The sequence below is a fragment of the Danio aesculapii genome, chromosome 18 (assembly GCF_903798145.1).
Source record: "Danio aesculapii chromosome 18, fDanAes4.1, whole genome shotgun sequence".
Classification (NCBI taxonomy): Eukaryota; Metazoa; Chordata; class Actinopteri; order Cypriniformes; family Danionidae; genus Danio; species Danio aesculapii.
This window is the reverse complement of record NC_079452.1, coordinates 11,276,199-11,299,460: the sequence shown is the minus strand read 5'-3', so window position 1 is coordinate 11,299,460 and position 23,262 is coordinate 11,276,199. Positions and strand designations below refer to the sequence as shown.

The 23,262-nt window shown below is 40.5% G+C and overlaps 1 protein-coding gene across 2 annotated transcripts; it reads right to left on the bottom strand.

The window, feature by feature from the left end:
• Positions 1–50: 50 nt before the first annotated feature.
• Positions 51–20,850, bottom strand: LOC130245495 (sodium- and chloride-dependent GABA transporter 2-like). 2 transcript variants are annotated; one of them, XM_056478192.1, is made up of 14 exons: positions 20,659–20,850; positions 15,409–15,543; positions 14,994–15,119; positions 6,043–6,130; positions 5,792–5,924; positions 5,144–5,278; positions 4,921–5,024; positions 4,691–4,815; positions 4,481–4,593; positions 2,324–2,461; positions 1,269–1,371; positions 1,080–1,180; positions 616–786; positions 51–417 (listed from the first exon to the last, which is right to left on the bottom strand). In XM_056478192.1, exons 1-14 carry the CDS (start codon positions 20,795–20,797, stop codon positions 295–297), a joined length of 1,734 nt encoding a protein of 577 aa, XP_056334167.1. In that variant the 5' UTR covers positions 20,798–20,850; the 3' UTR covers positions 51–294. The 2 variants fall into 2 exon arrangements, with proteins under 2 accessions (XP_056334167.1, XP_056334166.1); XM_056478191.1 differs by having other exon boundaries at positions 117–417; positions 14,994–15,134.
• Between the last annotated feature and the right edge of the window lie 2,412 nt (positions 20,851–23,262).

Genomic DNA, 23,262 nt, shown 5'->3' with positions numbered 1-23,262 from the left:
ATTGGATGCAGTGCAGATTACATCGGCACCAATTCAGCAGCCAGACCCCTCTTAAGAGATTAGCTAGAGACTTATTGCAATGGTTCCCAACTCCAGTCCTGGGGCTGGCTCCCGACCAGCACACAATTAATTCACTGCATTGACCCGTATTATGCTAGATAAGTGATTTATTGCAGAGTCATGATTCCAAACATGCTTACAGATATTTTCACTCAACAAAGTTTATGTAATAACAATACATTATTGAGTTTTTCCCAATTATTTCAAAAATGTATATTGAAATTATATAATGGTTTAGTTTGTGCTGCTGCTGACTAAGTCGTCAATCTCAGCAGTAAAAGTCTGATCCTGTATTTCAGCTGGTTTCTTAGAAGACAGAGGGAGATTTGTATTCAAACTACACAAGTGGCGCCAACGCTGTAAAAAACACAGACAAAAGGAAACAACATTAGCATTTTTGGAACATTCAATTTAATTACTTGTTTTCTGTTTTCTTTCTTTTTTTTGTTTGTTTTGTTTAAATTGTTAATTCGCACAAACTGATTAAAGGATACATGAAGATGTCTTCAGATATGTAAATATAAAAATGATGAGTAAATGTGTTTTCATCCCCACCTGTTTTAGGCTTCCTTTCTTAGCACACATTTGGCCCAGCGCCCATCCAGGCACCAGCAGAATGGAGGACAGAGCCAGTAACCAGCCTAGTGCATATGCCCAGTCCGGATATACATACCAGTTTTTAAAAGTCAAAGGTCTGTACTTCACCATAGAATAAACAAAAAAACCCTGAAAATAAACACAGAGGAGAAAGATGATGTGGAGAAAGAATGTTTTATTTAAAACAGTATTAAATAAATGTCTGTTGTCGCTTCATTAAGTATGTAAAAGTCTAAGTATATTTTTCTTGTACAACACATTGGATCTACAGTAATGACTCAAAAAAATCCAGTTGGCATTTATTCCTCAAGATGGCAGTGTCTGATATGTTATGTTTCACCATAATTTACACAGGCAAAATTGTCCAGTTACTAGGGTAATTTTGGTAATTAAGGGAACAAGCTCTGCTTATAGATACAGACCAGGGACACCAAAGGTGTAAAGTATTTCCAGCAAAGTATGAATATGTAGTTGGGTCGGGACTTTGTCATGTCTTCGATGGCATCAGACATTTTCTCAGCTCCTGTGGTGTGTAGAGAATAATTTAAAACAATACTGTCATTACTTTTTTTTGGTAAAATAGGTTTTTTTGTAGTTTGTTTGAAACTCACCAAAGACCCAAGCTATAGCCAGAGACTCAAACACAGACAGGAACAGAACACAGGCTCCATTACTGGCATAGTAGTCAAACAACTGGAACACATAAATCCCCCCCTGCAAAAAAGTGGAATATTTGTTTACCTACAGGGCTTTTAAGCAAATACAGTTCTTATTGCCTATCCAAGTTTTAGGAACAACAAATAATAACTTGACTTCTAGTTGATCATTTGGTATCAGAAGTGGCTTATGTGAAAGGCAAAGGCCTCTAGATTACACTTATTTTACCAAAATAAAATATGATCATGCCTCGATTTTTAATTATTTGATTAGGACAGTAAGGTCTGACTTTGTTGAGATAAAAGTCTTGTTACTTAACAGAAATATTGTACAGTATAGAATATAACGTCATGGTGCAGTAGAAAAAGTATTAATACTGTGTATGACTCCCATGAGCTTGGAGGACTGCATTCATGTATCTCTGCAACAACTCAAATAACTTCATCTGGAAAAGTAATCTGGAATGGCAATCGAAACGTTCTTGCAGGACTCCCAGAGTTTATCAAGATTCTTTGGATTCATCTTTAATGGCTCCTCTTTCATCTTACCCCAGGCATGCTCAATAGGCTGACCAATCCTGGAGCACCTTGACCTTCTTTGCTTTCAGGAAATATAAGAAGGTGTGCTATCCTGGAAACATCCATACAAACTCATTCACAAACATACACTATGGACAATTTAGTCTACCCAATTCAGCTGTACTATATGTCTTTGAACTTGTGGGGGAAACCAGAGGACCCGGAGGAAACCAGCGCAAACATGGGGAAAACATGCAAACTCCACACAGAAATGCCAACTGACCCAGCCGAGGCTCAAACTAGCAAACTTCTTGCTATGAGGCGAACATGATACTCACTGCGCCACCATGCAGCTTGATATTACATGTAATAATCAAATCTAAAGTCCATTATGTGGTGCCACCAATATTGGACTATTTGTCTCTCTCATACTCTCTTTCACATATAGACACACAGACACGCATGCATGTTCACACAAACACTCTTCTGACCTCTGTAACCATGATGAGTTGCCCAAAGAAACAAGTTAGACAGAAGAGTAGGAGGAAAAGTTCTCGACGTCCAGCTCTGCGCAGCACCCCAGGAAATAAGTCCATAACTGATGTAATCACACACTCCATTGCTACAAACTTTGAAGAATAAAGCAGAAAATGCATTAGAATGTTAATATCAGTAAATATTATAAGAAATCATTTGGTTATAACAGTATTCAGAAGTTTACACTTAGATATTGCTTGACGCTATTAGCAAGTTTGGCGTGCTGTCCTGGGAGAGAACCCTGAGCTCGGAGAAAATTGAGCCCAGGGCTTCTGCCTGGTCAATTAGCATGTAAGGGAGTCAGAGAACCGGCAGTTCTCAAGAGCTCCCCCTGGTAAAGGAAGAAAAGAAGAAATGGGGTGGAAGAGGAGATACTTCCAAACAAAGATAAGGCAGTAGGGTAAAATCGGTCTACTTATTTTAGGCTTGGATCGATCTAATTGGATTATCGCTGATTACGGATGAGAGATCAATCGTATCATGTGCTCCTCTTGAAATTCATTTACAAAACTTCACAAAGTCTGTAGTGTAGAAAATATGAACCAGAAAGATTGTGCTAATAACTTTATTTCCATGACTTTTGACTGGTGTGTTGGCAAGACAGACATTAAATTGTACATTTTTTGAATAGATTAAAAGAAATCACTGAGTTTTTCTAAATTCAAGCACATTGAAATCTAGATTTTTGGAGCATTATTTCCCAACCCTGTTCCTTGTGGCACACCAACAGTTCACATTTTTAAACTTCCTAATCATCAGACACACTTGAATCAACACATCAAAACTTTAGAAGAGACTTCAAAATCTAAAATTAATGGGTCAGAAAAGAGTGACATCCAAAATATGTACTGCTGGTGTTGTGCCTCGTGGAACAGGGTTGGGAAACACTGTTTTAGAGGTTAAATTCTGTTTCAATAAATGTTTAAATCAACTGACAAAAGTAGCGGTTAATTATGTAAGATATTTGTATCAAAATAATCAAAAACCACTAGAAGGGTCTTATTTATTTAGCTGACTTATGTAGTTACATGATACCAAATGTAAGAGTTAAAAATGTGTTTAAATAATGTGAGATTCTACTCTTGCGATATCTCGTGTACAGAGGGGAGAGGAAAAGAAAAAAGACAGTAAGGAATAAAAACAGAGAGACGCAAAAGAGTAGTCTGTGAATTCATCCAGAGATTATGCTGATAAACGCTCTGAAAACAAACCATATGTTTTATGGACAGAAGTTGAGTTGGACTCTTCTATCTAGTGGCCTTAATAGACCGGGTAATAGCCAAGAACCCATGGATAAAACTCGATAAGCATAAACGTTATAAAGCCCATCAGGCCAAGTTTTACACAAATGTTCTGAAGAATGCTTTCGGGAACAATAAGCAAATTTAAGTAGTAAAATGGATCGCGTGCTGTGTGTTCCTGTTAATTACGTTTGGTTTTTTAGAAAACAGGAAAACACTGAAGATGATTTTGACATATTGTGCCTTTCATTACTGCAAGGAGCAGCATTATAACAGAACTATTAAAAATGTAATTATTATGATCAACAGCATCATCATAATATGCCTTTGTTTATTGTGAATACACCCCATCTAGTGGTGAAAATAACATACTGTGCCTTTAATTAGCACAAAAAATATTTAAATATATTTATATTATTATTATATATTATTTATATTTAGAACTTTATTTTTTTTAAAAAACAAAAGGTTTATGATTATTCTGATAGATTTAGCGGGAATTAAAATGTTTAATTTGATTGTAATTTTATAAATTGATTATGTTTGAGCTGTAGTTATTTAAACCGTCATTTTTACAGGTGTTTTAGGGTTTGTTTTGGACTGCAATGCTATGACTTCATTTTGGATGTGGATAAAGTGTGCATTTACTGTACTTTCAAGACAAGTGTTTTTTAGTTCATGTAGAAAACATAAGCAAAGATTAAAGGATGCTTTAATGATAAAATCTGTTAGTAAGCAAATGCAAAAAAGTAATGCTTCCACAAAAGGCTGTGTTTTTTTTAAATGCATTTAATATACAGTATATTTCAATGATTTAAATGAACAAAGAGATATTTTCATAAATATGTGTATGTGTTAGTTTGAGCTGACCTGTGTATCTAGCCCCAGAAAAACAATCATGATGAAGAAACAAACAGCCCACAACTGAGGGAAAGGCATCATAGCTACTGCCTGTGGATAAGCAATGAATGCTAATCCTGGACCTGACAGAGACAGAGGGAGGTCTGATTTTGAACATTTCACATTCTTAGTCATTCATTTTGTCATCACTATATTACCTGCTGTATTTTTATAAAGTACCTGATTCTGCTACTTCTTCAATCGGGACGCCCTGGACATGTGCCATAAAGCCTAAGACTGAGAACACAGCAAAACCAGCCACAAAACTGGTGCCACTGTTCAGAAGGCAAAGCCAAAAGCAGTCTCTGGTGGACAACAATAATATAAAACACATAAATACAACATGTTTTAGTTATTCCATCAATTTGTGCATTATTTATTGTTTTGCCATTTCCATGGCGAATACTAACCTGTAGCAGTTGTTATTGAATTGATTATAGCTTCCAAGTGAAATGAGGGAGCCACTACATAGACTATAGGAGAAAAAGATCTGAGTTCCTGCCTCCATCCAAACCTAAACAAACACACAAATTTGAATGTATAGTATGTTGTTGCACAGTTTCATTCTTTTTTTTTTTTTGAGCCATTGCATTTATTTGGTTATAAGGTATCTTGGAGGTTGAGGACAGTTACCTGTGGGTCAGCAAGGCGGGCCGGTTCAGGGTACAAGTAAAACACAATCCCCTGCAGAGCTCCAGGAAGAGTCAAACCACGAATCAGCAACACAAGCAGCATCACGTAAGGAAATGTAGCTGTGAAGTACACCACCTACAAGTGCAATACAAGAAATAATGATACTAATGCAAAGTAAAAACAGGAATAATTCTCTAAAAGACAACAAGTCTATACTCTACAATAATTCCCAGAGTGACCTCAGTTTAAAAAATAAAAATGATCCAAATCCAAAGCATAAATTCATTCATTTCATTCATTTTTATTTCAGATTAGTCCCTTTATTAATCTGGGGTCTCCACAGCAGAATGAACCACCAACTTATCCAGCATATGTTTTACGCAGCGGATGCCCTTCCAGCTGCAACCCATCACTGGGAAACACCCATTCACACACATGCACTATGGCCAATTTAGCTTACCCAATTCACCTATAGCGCATGTCTTTGGGAGAAACCGGAGCACACAAACTCCACACAGAAATGCCAACTAACCCAGCTCAGACCAGGGACCTTCTTGCTCTGAGGCGACAGTGCAACCCACTGCGCCACCGCATTGCCCATCCAAAGCATAAATAAAGCAGACGATTCTATATAATATTCTTACACACCTTGCCTGTAGATTTGACTCCTTTCCAGATGCAGAAATAACATATGATCCACATTACAATGAGACACAGAAGAATCTCCCAGTGGATCTTACCAACCTCCTCAATACCTCCAGAGAGAGACAGAACTCTGCGTCTGTAGTGTGTCAAGAAAGAAAGATGAGTTATTTTCTTTTTTTATTTTCTAAACGTTTTAAGATTTTATATAACATTTAGCTTATTGTAAATTCTATTTTTAAAGATATATTATTTACTCCCAGAACTCAACAGCTGCCGGTGTTGTATTCACCAATGTCGTCTGGTTAATAGTCAGATTTTTTGCTGCAAGATTTACACAACCATCTAAAACAGAGAAAGTAAGTGAGAAATTGATAAACACAAATACATAGATACTGCAGACATACAATTCATAAACATGGAAAAGCTATGCAAATATTTTTCATGTATAATATACAATATTGAAACCATTCTTTACATTAAGTTGAAAAAGAAATTGGGTCAACATTGGACTGCATTTTTGGATAACGTTGTCGCTTAGAAAGCTATGAAGACTCTAAAGTGACATCTTAACTTAAGGTATAGCACTTTTTAGTGTGCTCCTCAACCTTAAAGAGGTTGCTTAAGGTTTACATTCTTACATAAGATGTTGTGAAGTGCTAAAATGTTTGATATGCATGGTAATACTCTGAGGAACTATTTACTCATAATCCTGATCTAGTCCAAATTTTAATGTTGAAGATCTATATTTTTTTTTGTGTGCTAGGAAGATGCTATTAATATGCAGGGTATTGAATTCGCATTTAAATGAGGACCATATTTGAAATTTTCTTCCAATTTTGTTGTCAAAATGTTTTATAAGATATTTCAAGAGTTCACACTTAGATAATGCTCAACTATAATAGCAGGTTTGGCATGCTGTCCCGGGAGAGAACCCTGAGCTCGGAGATAGATGAGCCCAAGGCTCCCGCCTGGTTAATGAGCATTAGGAGGGACACGAGATCAGGTGTTTCTCGAATGTCCCCCCCGCTTCTGGCTGGTTGGTTAGGCATGTATACACTGGGTGCTTGTGACTGTATTCTGATTCACTTATATACATGTTTTTGAACTGTGGGAGGAAACCGGAGGACCCGGAGAAAACCCATGCAAACACAGGGAGAACATGTAAACTTTGCGCAGGGAGTGCCAGCTGGTTCAAATGGGCCTTGAACCTGTGGCCCTCTTGCTGCGAGGCAACAGTGCTAATCACTGAGCCACCGTGTTGCCTGATCAAAGAGGAGGAGGGATAATGTAAGGATATGGGGGGGTTGGGAGGGGGGGATGGATCCGAAAACAGAGATAGGGAATGACGTTTTAGCTAGAATATATATAGTAGTTTTGGAGTGCTCCGATAGGCTAGCTAATGATTAGTGATGAGGATCAGCTGAAGTTGATCATATCACGTGTTCCTCTCGAAACTCGTTTATGAAACTTCCCTTCAAGAGTTCACACTTAGATAATGCTCAACTATAATAGCAGGTTTGGCATGCTGTCCCGGGAGAGAACCCTGAGCTCGGAGATAAATGAGCCCAAGGCTCCCGCCTGGTTAATGAGCATTAGGAGGGACACGAGATCAGGTGTTTCTCAAATGTCCCCCAAAATGCAGATCAACTCGGGACAGCAGCCGTGTATTCGGAGAACGCCCCCCAAAAGGCAAAAAAGGGATGTTATATCCGGCTGCTGGATATGGCAGTATGGAAGGAAGAAAGGACATATATTAGTACATGCTCACACGCGCACAAAATCATACATACATATGCGAACGGGCACGTAAGCATAAAAAAGGGGGGTTAATCTAGGGCTTGGAGGGGTAGTGACGTGACTCGAGCTCGAAGTCACAGCTTGGACTGTTGAGCTATTAAAGGCTGAGCTCTAACGGGAGTCGGGGAGAAGGGAGTGGGCGGTGAAGACTCCTGCTAGAGGGTGAGATTGGGGGGCCAGCCTTGTATGACATGCGCCCAGACATATGGGAGTATCAGGCCGCATGTATACATTACCGGCACGTACACGTGCATACATGCCTGCATGCGTGCATGCAAACGCAGACTACCACGCGAATGCGTACCTGTCTGCTATATGCACGTGCATATGCAAATGAAGCTGGGTTAGCTAGGGGGCAGTGACGTGACTCGAAGCTAGAAGTCACAGCTCGGGCCATGAGCTATTAAAGGCTGGTTCTAGCGGGAGTCGGTTGGCGGTGAAGACTACCATTAGAGGTTAGGCAAAGGGGTGCCGGCTGAACGTTAATGCGTGGATGTAGGCAGACGCATGTCCACATCACTCGCATGTGTATGCACTGGGTGCGAAAGCGCATGCGTATGCGTACGCGTTTGCTTCATGCACATATAGCTTGTCTGGGGGGGGGGGGGCAGTGACGTGACTCGAGCACGAAGTCACAGCTCGGGTAAGATGAGCTATTAAAGGCTGGCTCTTAAAGGAGTCAGGGAGTGGGGAAGACTCCTGGGAGCGCTGGGTGGCGGGAAACTAAGGAGTTTGGATAGAAGGAAGCGTAGTTGGAAGGAAAAAAAGGGGGAATAGGCTATATTGCTTGTTTCCTTAAATCCTATAGCTGAAAGGCTTTACTCTAAGGGGGAAAGTGACGTGACTCGGGCACAAAGTCACAGCTCGGGTATTGTGAGCTATTAAAGGCTGGCTCTTAAAGGAGTCAGGGATTAGGGGAGACTCCTGGGAGCACTAGTTGGCGGAAAAAATTTAAGGAGTTTGGGTTGAAGGAAGCGTAGTTAGAAGGAGTGTAGGCTATATTTGCCTGTTTCCTTAAAACCAATATTTGTAAAGCTTCACTCTAGGCAAATCAGAGTGTTGATGCAAGATGATAGATTCATCTGGAAATTGTCATTTGGGCTGCCTTAAGGTGGCTTTGGTTAAGGCGGATGTATGATTTGAAAGCTTCGGAAGACCACCTTCCTAGTGTTTATATGTGCATTTGTGATAATCCTTTGTGTGCTGCTGTGGTGGCTGCACCAATTCTGAATGAATGGCTAGAGTATGATTCTGGTGTAAAACCTGAGATGCGAAGGACTGCTTTTAGGTGTTTTTGAAACCAAAAGCGTGTAACTGGGTGGAATGAGTCATCTATAAAAAGGGGAGAGATGGGGTTGGAGCTAAGGGTTTTCCTGTAGTGCATGTATGCTAAGAGTGCTTGGAATGGGCGTGTAGAGGAGGGGATGTTGAATATGTAAATAGAGTGTCCTATGCGTGATTGATCTGTTTTGCTTTGCTTGATGTGGAAAGAAATTGTTTCTTCGTCAATCAAAGCTAGGTCTGAGATGGTGGGGTGGATGTTTGGGTCGAATTTTGACGCAATGGAAATTTCGGAACACCTGAGAAATCCGAAAAATGAGAGTATGAACATGGCATCTAGGGTTCGGTCGGTATGTGTTGATAGATAGTTTTCCGTAGTGTAGAAATGCATTTGGATAGAATACGGTGTGTGATGGGCAGCCTGGAATCTGGGTGGGGGGGGGTTAGCTTTTTGGATGCCTTTAATAAGAAGGCTGGTTTGTGAATTAGCTATGGAATCTGATACGGAGCCATGTATTAATTTATGGAAGAATTGGATGCCGCTTAAGTAGCTTCTGATAGAGCTAGCTTGAATGTTTTTGGTGGTATGGAGGTATGTGATAAATGAGGAAATGGTGAGTAATGAAAAATTGGGAAATGAGGTGTTGTAGAGGGAATGGAAATTTTTAAAGTATTCCAGGCTGTAAAATAGGATTGTAAAGTTCTAGGGGGCTACTGCGTGTAGTATGAGGGAGATGGATGTTTGATGTAAGTGATGCATGGGGTGGTTTACGGGAATATCATCTCTGAATAAGGAGGGACTGGAGTCGGATTTGGTTCTGCTTCCGGGGCGAGCAGCCAGAATTTCTGAAACAAAAAATGAGAAAGAGAGTCAGCAATTTGGTTATGAAAACCTGGTATATGTTTAGCTGTTATGATGAATTGTTTTTTGGCAGAGGTCCAGATAAGGCGGCGGAGAAACGGCATTAGAGCTGGTGAGTGAGAGCGCCCTTTGTTAATGCATTGAACTACGGCTTCGTTGTCACGATGGACTAATATACAGGAGCCTGACCATTCGTCACCCCACAATAGGGAAGCGGCGACTAGAGGGTATAATTCGAATGGTGCTGATGATTGGTAAGGTGGGGGAATTTCTTGCATTTGGGGGGGCCAGGAGGAAGCAAACCAGCGTCCTTGGTAATAGCCTCCGAAACCTACAGAGGGCGCAGCGTCTGTGTATAAATGAATATCGACTGGTGATTCTATTAGATTGCTATAGAAAAAGGAGCAGCCATTCCAGCATTTCAGGAAGGAAATCCAGAGACTTAGTTCGTTACGGCACGGATCGGATAGAGATATGTTATCTTCTAATCCGTGAACCGATGCTGCGAGTTGGAGCAGGTGAGTGACAAAGGAGCGTCCTTGCGGAATGATGCGCATGGCGAAATTTAGGTGTCCTAAAATGGACAGTAATTCGCGCTTTGAGCAATGCTTTCTTTCCAGGAATATGGAAGAGAGTGAGATAATGCGATCGATTTTCTCTTTGGGTAAAGATGCTTGGAATTTTTCCGAATCTAGGTTAACACCTAAAAATTCTAGCGACGTGCTAGGGCCGGCGGTTTTCTCTTCTGCGAGTGGAATACCCAGGTTAGCAAAAACTTCTTGAGTTATCGTAAGGTGTTTAGCTGGAGGAGAATTTGGGGGAGAAATGATTAAGAAATCGTCGAGAAGGTGTACTAGATACGGAATGTCATAGTTATTAGATAGGATCCAGCAGATAGCTTCTGAAAGCATATCGAAAATTTTTGGACTGCTTCTGCATCCAAAAGTTAGACGCACTGCGAAGTAAAATTTGGATCTCCAATTAATGCCAAAGAGGTGCCAGAAATCAGGGTGTAATGGCATTATTTTGAAAGCAGAGGAGATGTCCACTTTGGCAAGCCAAGCGTTTCGGCCGACTAGTTTAATTAGGGAAATAGCTTGGTCTATGTCGTGGTAGTTTAAGGCGAAATCTTCGGAAGAAATGGTGCTATTTACACTAGAGAAAGGAGAATTGTGGGGTGATGAGAGGTCGATTATGAGGCGTTTTTTACCAGAAAATTTTCTGGTGGCTACGCCGATAGGGCTAATTCTGTAGACGCTAAATGGGGGGGCAAGGAAGGGACCGATCATAAATTTATTATCGATCTCTTTTTTGATTAATTGTTGGACGACTTCTGGTTCTGCATTGGCGGATAGTAAATTAGGGCATGCGAGATTGTAGGAAGGGAGAGTTGACACGCCGGGGTGGAATCCATTGTTTAGGCCTGTAATGAGAAATTCAGAAAAGTTTGAATCAGGGTGCGAACTTAATTCAGATGCAAGTTGAGTAATGTTAACAGGAGTCGACAGATAATGTTTAGATTTTTTATTAGCTTTTGCTATTTGGCAGATTATGCGGGCATGCGTGCCGCCACAGTAATTGCAGGTATGGAGGAATTTGCATGATTGCCTGAAGCATCTACCTGCATTGAAATTAAAGCAGGGATGAGTGGTGGGATAGTTATGAGAAGATGAGGGTTGAGTAGGAAGAAGAGAGGGGATATTAGGGATAGATGGGCGGGGAACGTAGCTAGTGGATTTGGGGAGAGGAGGAGCTGCGTCGGGGGAAGGAAATACTAGGGGGCAGGAAGTGGTGGTGTGGAAACTAGAACGGCAGATCGCGCAGGAAAGATTATGGCAACCTAGGAAAACTCTGTTGTGGAGATCAGTGTCCAAAGCCCCCCAGTAAGGGCATTGATTCCACTGTGAGACACGGATGGCGCATTTAGCTGAGAATAGTTTATGGTAGGTATAGAAATGAGTTCCCCCATAAGAGAGCGTGAGCTCCGAAATGATGGCCATATAATCGTTCAGCTCGCGCCTCCTATGGGGAAAAACTGAACATATCGTTTCTGTGAATCTAGAAAATGCTACATGAAATTCTGCTAGAGAGAGTGTACGGATTTGAGTGCTGGCGGATGATTTTAGGGTGAGTGAGAATTCGCCGCAATCTATCTGGCGCTCCGCCGTGGGAGGTGCAATGGGTGAGAGGAGTGTAGAGAGATCTATATCTGCACCTGAAATTATGAGGTTCTTGGTAGTGTTGGAAATGGGAGGAGGTTCCAAAACTGGAGCGTTTTGCGGAATAGGGAGGGGGGTAGCGGTGGCTAGGGTGAATGGAGGGCATGCGGAAGAAATATGAGTAGAAATGGAGGGTTGCTGGGGGGGGTTAGTACTGGAAGTGAGTGCGTTGTGAAGGGATGGGGGGAGCGAAACAGGGGGAAGGGTAGAGGAATGAAAGGCGGCAGTGGGGGGGAAGGCATTAGGACGGGAAAAAATAGGCTGATGAGTAAGAATAGGCTGAGTTGGAGGGATGGGAAGATTAGAAGGAAGGGAAAACTGGATTTGGTTGAAAGAAGTAGATGTAGCTGGATGGTGAGAGCTGGAGGATTCATTGGAATTAGGAGCTGGTGGCCAGAAGGGGGGGTTGTTGGTTAAGGAAATAGGATTAATGTCTTGGGTGATGTCATCATTTTGTATGTCTATGGCTTCAATAGTGTTCCTGTTTTCTTGATAGTGATGAGATGTTGAATTTTTTGATTTCTTTGGTGCTTTTCTTGATGGTCTTGGTTGATTTAGTGCTGGCTGAGAATTGCTGCGCTGAGGATAGGGGGCGTGGCGGGAGCCGGACTTTCTGGTGTCTTTGGGAGGCTGGTCGATGAGGAAATGGATGCGTAGAGTTTGGTGAGTTCGGACTTATTGCAACGGCTTGGGATTGTAATGCCGGCGTCTGTGATGCATTGGCGGAGTTCATTTGCGGTCATTTTCCTGGTGGTGATTGGTGAAGAAGTGGTGGAGGCATAGGAAGAGGCTGGTGAAGGTAAGTGGCGATTTGAAGCTGTAGGAGACGGAGATTGGAGTCAGCGAGATGATCTTGTTGTTGCTGAGCGGATGGGCCTGCGGCCTCTCACTGGAGCATCGGGCTCGTGCTGCGGTGTGGGCTGGATGATGATACGTTGGACTACGGCTGGAGTTGTTGGGAGAGCGTCGCCCTCGTTAGCTTCAATGTTGTTGTTGTTGTTGCTGTAGCTGCGGCTGCAGCTGTTGGTAGGGTTGTTGCCGGTGGTCAGTTGCTTATCCATGTTTAGTGGAATAGCGAGATGATAGCTATCTGCTGGTTTTCTGAAAACAGAGATAGAGAATGACGTTTTAGCTAGAATATATATAGTAGTTTTGGAGTGCTCCGATAGGCTAGCTAATGATTAGTGATGAGGATCAGCTGAAGTTGATCATATCACGTGTTCCTCTCGAAACTCGTTTATGAAACTTCCCTTAGTAAGGGGGTCAGCATGTGTAAATACTAGGGGTGTGACGAGACGCCTACTCCACGAGACGAGACACGAGGTTGGGTTCACGAGAACGAAATTTTTACACTTTTTTAAAGAAATCCTTAATGATGAAACATATAAATGGAATAGTCTTAGAATTCAAATATTTTGCCAATATATGAATGGAAAAAAGATTTTTATTAAAAAAATAATAAAAAAAATTAATAAAAAAAAAAATCACAAAATGCAAAACAATTTGGTGTTTTTTTAATCAACTTGTATTGAATTGACTTCCATTTTAATGAACATGCATATAATTTTATTTTTGCGTTATTTTTTTATTTGAATGCGTCAGACCGGAAACACAAGGTCATGCGTCAAGTTTCGCATGTTGCTGCGGTGCAAAGTTCAAGCTTGGTGAACTCTGACCTGCGAAATCGCATCACTTGACTGCATGAGACCAATCGAGGATCAAAACCGGACCTCTCTGGACAGAAATTTAAAACATGGACCAATCGCTGGCTTTTTTAAATGTCTAATCATCTTGTTTAATCCCGCCTCTTTTAGCAGCACCGCATGACAGAATTTTGCACACACAAAGCCCAGTGTGACCGCAGCTTTCAACGTGTTTGGTAATGATGAAGGCAGGTGTGTTGAGTCTCCAGCAGTTCAGTATGTGTGTGTGCTTAGAGATGTGTGTAGGTGCAGAGAAAATTGTCAAGCAGCTGTGTGGACTGTCCTGTCGCAAAATACAGCTAAAAGTCCCACACAATGGTAGTAGTTTAATAGTAAATCTAAAGTGACATTCCATCGCGTAGTACTGTCCATGGTTAATTTATTTGGCTGCGGTTGCAGTTGCAGCCTCTGCTTGGACATGAATAACGCAGCAGCCTCTGAACTCCGGTGAGAAAAAAAGTGGTTACGTCACTCCTGTCCAACCGAGTGACATGTGCAACACAGAGGCCAGCCTTACCAGGTGTGTGCAAAGCACTTGATTTGCGGTTCAAATTCAATCCTGGTTCCAATCTTCAATGCTAATTTCACCCTCAAGCTCCATCCTGCTAACATCTCAACTCATGAGACAACTTTTTACCTCGACGAGAAATCGCGTTGCGATTTAATCTCACGAGATCTCGTGACACGACATTTCGTGACACTCCCAGAAAATACTCAAAACGCAATACTGTGTGTGTATGTGTGTATAGTGGAAAAAAGAAAGAGAAGCCATTAGAAGCTGAATTTCAGCAATATCTAAAAATGGAGCTATTTTTTATTGTTATTATTGTTATTATTTTTGCAGTTTTTATCATCATTGCCAGAGAACAATGTAAAAAAGGAGTGATAAGGAATAGCTAAGAGTCCAGACCAAGCTTATGAAAGTATGACTTAATCAGGTTATACTTAACCAAGTATGCTTCAGGAAACACATATTAACGATAAGGTACAACTTATGAATGATGTAACCTTAAGAAGGTTTTGCAGCCCAGTTCTTTAAATGAAGCAAACTCCACACAGAATTTCCAACTGACCCAGCCGAGGCTCGAACCAGTGAACTTCTTGCTGTGAGGCGACAGCACTACCTACTGCTCCACCTCGTCGCCTATCTAGTCCTAGTCATACATACTGATTCACTATAGAATATCTTTAAAACTAGTCAATCAACAATTTAAACATCATTGGACTGCTGGTTTAACAGCAACAACAACACGCACACACACACACACACACACGCACACACACGCACACACGCACACACACACACAAAATACAGTTGATTTATTTTGCATATAATAATTTACCTGTGTTCCAGGTATTGTCACAGCTGGCCCATGGCAGTTGTGAGCTGAAAGAGTAGATGAGGTAGAAAAGCGCCCAGGCCAGAATGATGATATAATACATACAGCCGTACACCACTTTCAGCTGTCCTGCATAGCCAATACCTCACAAAAGCAAACACACTTATTATTGGAATCAACATAAACTAATTTATCAACACTAACTTTTGGAAAAACAAATGCAAATATAAGAGTTTAAAATATTAACTGTATTATATATTTGCATATTATACAGATAAGAGAAAGCAGCTGGGGACATAACCAGCATCATGGCACTAATGCACATATATTGATAAAGGTAAATTTAGTTAGGAAAGAAAAAACACATTTTAAAAGATGCTAATAATTATTTTGAAATCATTCATATGATTTGCCTTACCCCCAGCTAGTGGACAGAGGTGACGCCAGCATGTAATGGCACCTTGCTGTGTAAACTGTCCCATAGCTGTCTCCAGCAGGAACAGAGGCACTCCACAGGTCACCACAAACATCAGGTAGGGTATCAGGAACGCCCCTGAGAGCAGAGCAGTTCAACAATGCATTATATAAAGGGGTTCATAATTGGTTTTGATGAAGATTTATGTGCAGTGTCCAGGCCTATTATCTTCACATGTGCAATGCAATGACAAAAGTTTATTATTTTTTTATTTGTATGGACTGACTGGCTGAGTGACCCTCCTTTCGTGAATGATCTTATAAAGTGTAACATAGACACAATTTGTATGCCCGATCCCATTATCTCTCTCGATCTTCAGCATCCCTCTAGCACCCCATCTTCGCACTTTCAAATTAATTTACTTAAAGGGCCATGTACACCCATCTCAACAGGGTGTTTTCGTACCTCTAGTTTGAAAAAAGTCAGGAAAGTTGGTGAGTCCAGCTTTGTTTAAGTGGGAGTGTCGAGAGGCGAAAGAGGGAAGGGTTTGCATGAAAAGGGGAGTTTCATTACATGAACAACAGCTGATTTTCACAGTGGCAACAAATTACAGATGCAGTGGAGATAGACATGTGACTACGTTTAATGTAATATCGGGTGTTTTATTCTTAATTTGTCGACTGTAACTGCAGTTTGGCAATTTCACCTTTATTCAGGAACATTTCATGCATGTCCCCGTGAGAAATGAGATATTGGATGTGAGGAACTACTGGAAGAGTGTTGTTTTAATGGAATTTTGATACCGCACGCCATAAGGGAGAAAAAAACCCTTCTGCATTTCTCGGTAGATGCAGAGACTCAGTAGGTGCAGAGAATAGCGTCAAACAGCCATGTGTATATGCACCAGCCTGTCACAAAATTTGGCGAAAATCATGCACAGTGAAAATCCTACATGACGGTAATAGTTTGATTAAGATGTTTGTTTGTTTACATTTGGAGAGCAGCATTTACAGTGGATCTTTCAGTACAAATATTGTAGTGACATTACTGTAAACGGCAACGCAGTAGGTGGCGCTGTCGCCTCACAGCAAGGTCGCTGGTTCGAGCCTCGGCTGGGTCAGTTCTGGGTGGAATTTGCATGTTCTCCCCGCGTTCGTGTGGATTTCCTCTGGGTGCTCCAGTTTCCCCTACTGTCCAAAGACATGCGGGACAGGTGAATTGGGTAGGCTAAATTGTCTGTAGTGTATGAGTGTGTATGGATGTTTCCCAGAGATGGGTTGTGGCTGGAAGGGCATCCGCTGCGTAAAACATACGCTGGATAAGTTGGCGGTTCATTCTGCTGTGGCGACCCTAGATTAATGAAGGGACTAAGCGGAAAAGAAAATGAATGAATGAATGAATGAATGTATTACTGTAAACTTTGTAACTAAATCATTTTGACTAAGGTGTGTCTTTAAAAACTGAAAGAGTCCTGCTGATGATGCTAACTAACATTGCCATCTGAATAAACATAAACAAAGAACACTGATCACACACCTACCAAATCTGTGGGGAGAGGAAAATAAACAACAACTGGAACTGTGTCTTTTTTAAAAAGAAGATGAGCGGCAAATCCAGATTTCACCATTTCCAGATGTGAAAAGCTCTCGGGTTAAAAATATTTTTTGCAAACATATTTTCGTCGTGTGTTAGCAGACCACTGTAATCCACAAATGTGGATCCTCTGTTAATGCGGGAAAATGGAACAAAACCTTCGTTGTGGCACATTTATAAACGTAACACTGATGACCCAATGTCTTCAAACAATTCTTTTTCTTACATTTGTTTTAATTATGGTTGGCAACACAATGTGGCATCTCTCTGCCATCTGAACACTGTCTTCGAAGCTATCATGCATATTAATAAAGTTGCACCTCATTCACAATAGATCGCGCTGAATGGTTCGAACCAAGTCTTTCCCTGCTGAAAAAAGTCTAGGCTGGTTTTAGCTGGTTGACCAGCCTGGTTTTAGAGGGGTTTTGGCCATTTCCAGCCTGGTTTAAGCTGAACATAGCTGGTTTTGGCTGGGCTCCCAGCCTGACTAGGCTGGTCAGCTAAGACCAGGCTGGAAACCAGCCTGGAAATGGCCAAAACCCCTCTAAAACCAGGCTAGTTGACCAGCTAAAGCCAACCAGCCTAGGCTGGTTTAAGCTGTTTTTTTCAGTAGGGTTCTCATGAATTAATAATGAAAACTCCAGTACAGACCTGCCAGTACAGACATCCAGTCTCCACACTGAAATTTACACAAGAATCTCATTGCCGTGATGTAGCTTCAAAAATTATTTTCAATCCGGAGGAACGAATTTAATTGAAATAATGCAAAAAACAATTTTCACTTGTTAGTGAAATATATGTGTTCTAACAGTGTTTTTAGCAGCGTGGGATGCATATATGACTGTCAACATGTCATAAAAAAGTGTTTTGGTGTTTCATGACCCTTTAATGGAGGAGCGTTCGGAGGCTGGGCTATACACTGCACTCATACCACTCTCACTCTCTCTCTTCTGAGGGGAATAACACGAGTTAGAGTATCCTTCTGAGCTCAGAACCCTTTCCTGGAACAGCACGCCAAAAATGCCTAAACTTCTAGTCTATGACTATAACTCTTAAGGCATTTATCTTAGCCAAATCATAAAACAAACAGGAGAGTAAGATCTACCAGTCGATTGTTATTGACAGTTTGGCGACACTTGTGTAGATGGATTTACATAAAATGGGAGTAATTAACTACAGTGTATGTTAAGCTGTAGCCACCATATATGAGGACTACAAATCATGAATTGAATTGCAAAATAGATACTGTAAATATGCCCTAATCATAGATATTTTGCTGTAATTAAAGTCACTTTTCAAATAGTAAAATCCTTGGAAGAAATGCAGCAGCAACACCTTTCAGCTGTGAATTGTATTTAGAAAATCAAACAGGTCTGTGGCATTTTTACATGTAGATGTGCATTGTTCTGAAATAGAGTTATTTTCTTGGCTTTCTCTTTGTCAGGCAGTGTAGCCATTACAATTCATCACATATTGTGATGCAGTCAATTGGTCAACTGGTTTGGATTGATTTCTCAACCAGAGTTTGTTCACAAGTGGGTTGATCACTAAAGTATTTGATACAAATCACAATGAAATTCCAGTGTTCACACACACTACCTGACAAAGGTCGTGTTGCCTATCCAAGTTTTAGGAACAACAAATAATAACTTGACTTCTTGTTGATCATTTGGTATCAGAAGTGGCTTATGCAGGCAAAGGCCTGTAGAGTACACGGATTTTACCAAAATAAAATATGATCATGCCTTGATTTTTAATTATTTAAATAGGACAGTAAGGTCTGACTTTGCTTAGACAAAAGTCTTGTCACTTAACAGAAATAATGTACAGTATAGAATATAAAGTCATGGTGCAGTGGAAAAAGTATTAATATTGTGTATAACTCCCATGATCTTGGAGGACTGCATCCATACATCTCTGCAGTGACTCAAATAACTTATTAATAAAGTCATCTGGAATGGCAAAGAAAGCGTTCTTGGAGGACTCCCAGAGTTCGTCAAGATTTTTTGAGTCATCTTCAATGCCTCCTCCTTCATCTTACCCTAGACATGCTCAATAATTTTCATGACTGGGCTGGCCAATCCTGGAGCACCTTGACCTTCTTTGCTTTCAGGAACTGTGGAGGTTGAAGTATGAGAAGGAGCACTAACCTACTGAAGAATTTGCCCTCTCCTGTGGTTTGTAATGTAATAGGCAGCACAAATACCTTGATAACTTAGGTCCTGTGTACATTAATACATTTTAGTTTTAAAACGGCGTTTTAGAATGAAAACGATCTGTGTTCACACTGGCATTTCTAAACAACTCTGCATCTACATTACACTGCTGAAAACACACATCATGTGACAACACACACTCTAACATGCACTGCAGCATGCTTTGAGCACATCTACCCATATATGAGAGCTGTGCACGTCGGACTGTTCATCAAGGATCTACCGCTAGATCTAATCTCACTATAGGTGTTAAACGTGATATTTAATTCATCTTGTCTATATCTAATGTCATATTCCCCGACTTTGGTCTTTTGAATCTATTACTTGTTCTCAGGTAACGTGCTTTGGTTGAGCGCAAAGATAAGTTGGGTTAATATATTAATTAATGTAACCGCGAACACTGATTCTGCATATTGACTGATTGCTTGCCTTTATTTCCTATATTGTATAAACTTATTGTACGTTATACTTTTATAATGGCTATTATTGATTATTAAAGCTGATATTCAGTGAAAGAGACAGGTTATGTTTCGTATTTTCAATGAAAATGAAAGGAGACAGTAATGTTATAGGCTCCGTTTTGTGATAAATATGCATGAAGATGATGGTCATATAAATATGGAGCTACACGAAGCCTCAACATTTCTGTCTGTTAAGTTGCTGATATCAAAATGAAAATAGGCAGTTCCTTATATCATGTTTTCATTTTGTTGTTAAGAAAGTAAAACAACAAATCCAGGGTGATGTGAATGAGGTTATAAAGTACACGTTTCCCTTTGAAGATTTACCCCATGTGTCCTCTGGAGTTTGTTTTCCAAATCAAACTTGCGAAATCTGGACTTACAAGGAAAGGATGAAAGACTGAACTATGTGTAGGGTACTTAATATTTAGGAAAAAGCCCCAATCATATGTCAGCCTCCATTTTCAGATGTCTCCGTTTTCCCCATCCACACTGAGACAGAGCAGCAACGTTATAGAAAGAAAACGGCCTCTTCAACGTTTGCAGATCTCTCACACACCCCCAAACTAAATGTAACTCCAAATCATGAATTTTTTCTTCAGCACACTTGACTGATTTCTGTGAGAATCTTAGCCCATTTCTGTGAGAATCTTGGTCCCACTAGGTCTTCTGCAGTATTTGTGATGATTGGGATGCAGATCAACAGATGATTAATCGGAAAAATCTACCTTCTGTCACATTTCCAAATGATAAACTACAAGTCAAGTTATTATTTGTGGCTCTTAAACTGGGATCGGCAATAAGACTTATGTCAGGTAGTGTATTCTCAAAGTAACCACGATATAAAAGAAAAAAATCCAGGTATGAAAGCACCCTACACTTATACTATGTGATCCTGTTTTGGCATATTTCTCTTCACAAACAAAAAACAGATATGTTCAAAAGTGTGTATAAAGAAATCTGCATTTAGGCTATATTCATACCTCCTCCATTTCTGTAGCAGAGGTAAGGAAACCTCCACACGTTACCCAGTCCAACCACAGTTCCTGCCACAGCCAGAAGAAACTCTGCTTTTCTTTCCCAGGATCCTCGCTCCTCTATTTGTCTTTTATTTGTGTTCATTTCTTCACTTCCAGTTTCCACTGATCACGCTATCAGCTGCAACCATGAAGAAGTGGAGGATAAATGACATAATCTGAAAAAGTTAGTGGGTAAGCCCAAAATTAATAAGCCTGATGGTTGGGTAAGCCTCAGGTAAAACATGTAATAAGTCTTTAATTTAAATATGTACATTTACATATGTAAAACATATGCATGCACACAGTGAACTGCTGTTACCAACATTTAACAATTTTATGGTTTTACTGTAACATCACTGTACCTGTGTGAGATTTCTCATGTGTTTACGATCTGTTTTGAAACAGTTTTGTTCCCATTGCTTTTTTGTCTTTTTTACATCTAATGTGGTATTGCTTAATGAGAGTGTTTAATTATTCATGTGTTTGTGTTTATATTGTATTAACGAGTTTTGGTTTCATGCATAACATTACAAAAATTTAAAGGTGCAGTATGTAAGTTTTACACCCTGTGGTTGAACTAGGTATTGCACTCCTGGTTCAATACACATTTTCACTCTGCCCCTCCTTTGACAAATCCACACAAGCGCAGGTTGCCAGATTGACGTCATCAACAGACCGTGCCTGACTACCGATCCTACACCGTGTCCTAAAGCAGCGACACATGATAGAAGGAATATTCATTCATTTTCTTTTCGTCTTAGTCTCTTTATTAATCTAGGGTCGTCACAATGTAATTAACCACCAACTTTTCCAGCATATGTTTTTTTGCAGCGGATGCCCTTCCAGCCGCAACCCATCATTGGGAAATAGAAGGAATATTTTCCATATTATAAAGGAGTTTTTGTTTTTTAGAAACAAAGACACACAGCTGAACAACAGGATAAATGAAAATGATCACCTCAGGTACACCTGATGTGCTTTATTCGGTGTTAAATGCTAATAATGTGAGTTCGAATGACATTTTAGGTGACATTTACTGCCATAATGAAAGCAGCAGCAAATAGTTCACCTCAAATCTTGAAAATAAAATAAACCATTTGAAACTGAACTTTAGAAACTTAGCTTTCAGCGCTAGTTCTACCAGAAAGACCTAATGTCATGTCACTCATTACAATCAGTTCCAACCAATAGCCAAGAGACACAAGGAATATATAAGCTGCCCATTGATTACATTCGATTGCAGATACTGGCGTGGATGTTCACCCACCATCCTCCTCACCACCACCATGTTGGCCCTGTCCAGGGGGGTAGGCAGCGCCCTGCCTTTGTCTTTGGCAGTCATCGCTGGATCTAAAAGCTTCCAATTCAAGCTATAGATGGGGCCTCCGCCAAAGAAATCTTATGTTATAATAATGTGATATGTGATAATCCTTATCAAATAAATGTAATTCAATATCATATTTATATCCCTGGTCTTTCTGGTAGAACTGTGACTCCATACTCCGTATGGAACATGTTTTCATACTCCGTGTGCCCCAATATGTAGTGAACCAAGCTCATCACTTTCCTTAACAGTGCTCCAATTCATGCACACGACCTACTGATGAACGACCTCAAGACAAGACAGACCATTTTGTTTATGTGATTTGGAAAAGGAGGGGCACAGAGCCCTCCTCTACCTCCAAAGTGGGAAATGGCAGAAAAGGTGTGATGAACCCTGAACTAGAGGAACCTCAGAGGGTCAAAACTCAAATGGAAATGCCATTGAGCACCAGAGGCCACGGCCTAGCTCAGCTATCATCATATCTAGGCTTATAAACAGTACATTATTTCAAATTATAATATTAAAATGCAAAAAAATAAATAAAATTTGGCAGTTCATTCTGCTGTGGCAACCCTTAATAAATAAGGGACTAAGGCAAAGGAAAATGAGTGAAGTTTATTTATAATTTAATTTTGAGAGGATCACGCGATTATGATTGAACACAGCTGGTTCTGCATTAACTATGTATGATCCACCAATCAAACGATTCCTAAATCACTATAAAGAGCCAGGTTTTCTCCCTACAGTTCTCAGTACAGTCATCTTCGATTTAAAGAATCCACCCCTACTCCTCCACCTTTCCCTTCACAGGGCGGCGCAGTGGTCCAGTGGTTAGCACTGTTGCCTCACAGCACGAACGTCACCGGTTCTAGTCCTTTAACAGGCAGGCTGTTGTTTCTGTGTGAAGTTAGCATGTTCTTCCTGTGCTCGCAAAGATTTCCCCCTGGTTCTCTGGTTTCCTCCCACATTCCAAAAACATGCACTACAATTTAGCTGATCAATCTAAATTTATGTAACGGAGAGTCTGAGACAGTATTAGAATCCATATGCAGAAGTTTTATTAAAGGGTTTAGGCAGAGACATCAGTGAGTAAACAGGCGGAAAGTCGGAAACACATAAGCAGTCCAATCCAGTCAACAAACACAGGGGCAAATCCAGACGACGTAGTGAGAGTGCAGGCAGAGGTTCAGTATAACAACAAACAGTCCAAAACAGATCCAGATACACAGGGGCAAATCCAGAAG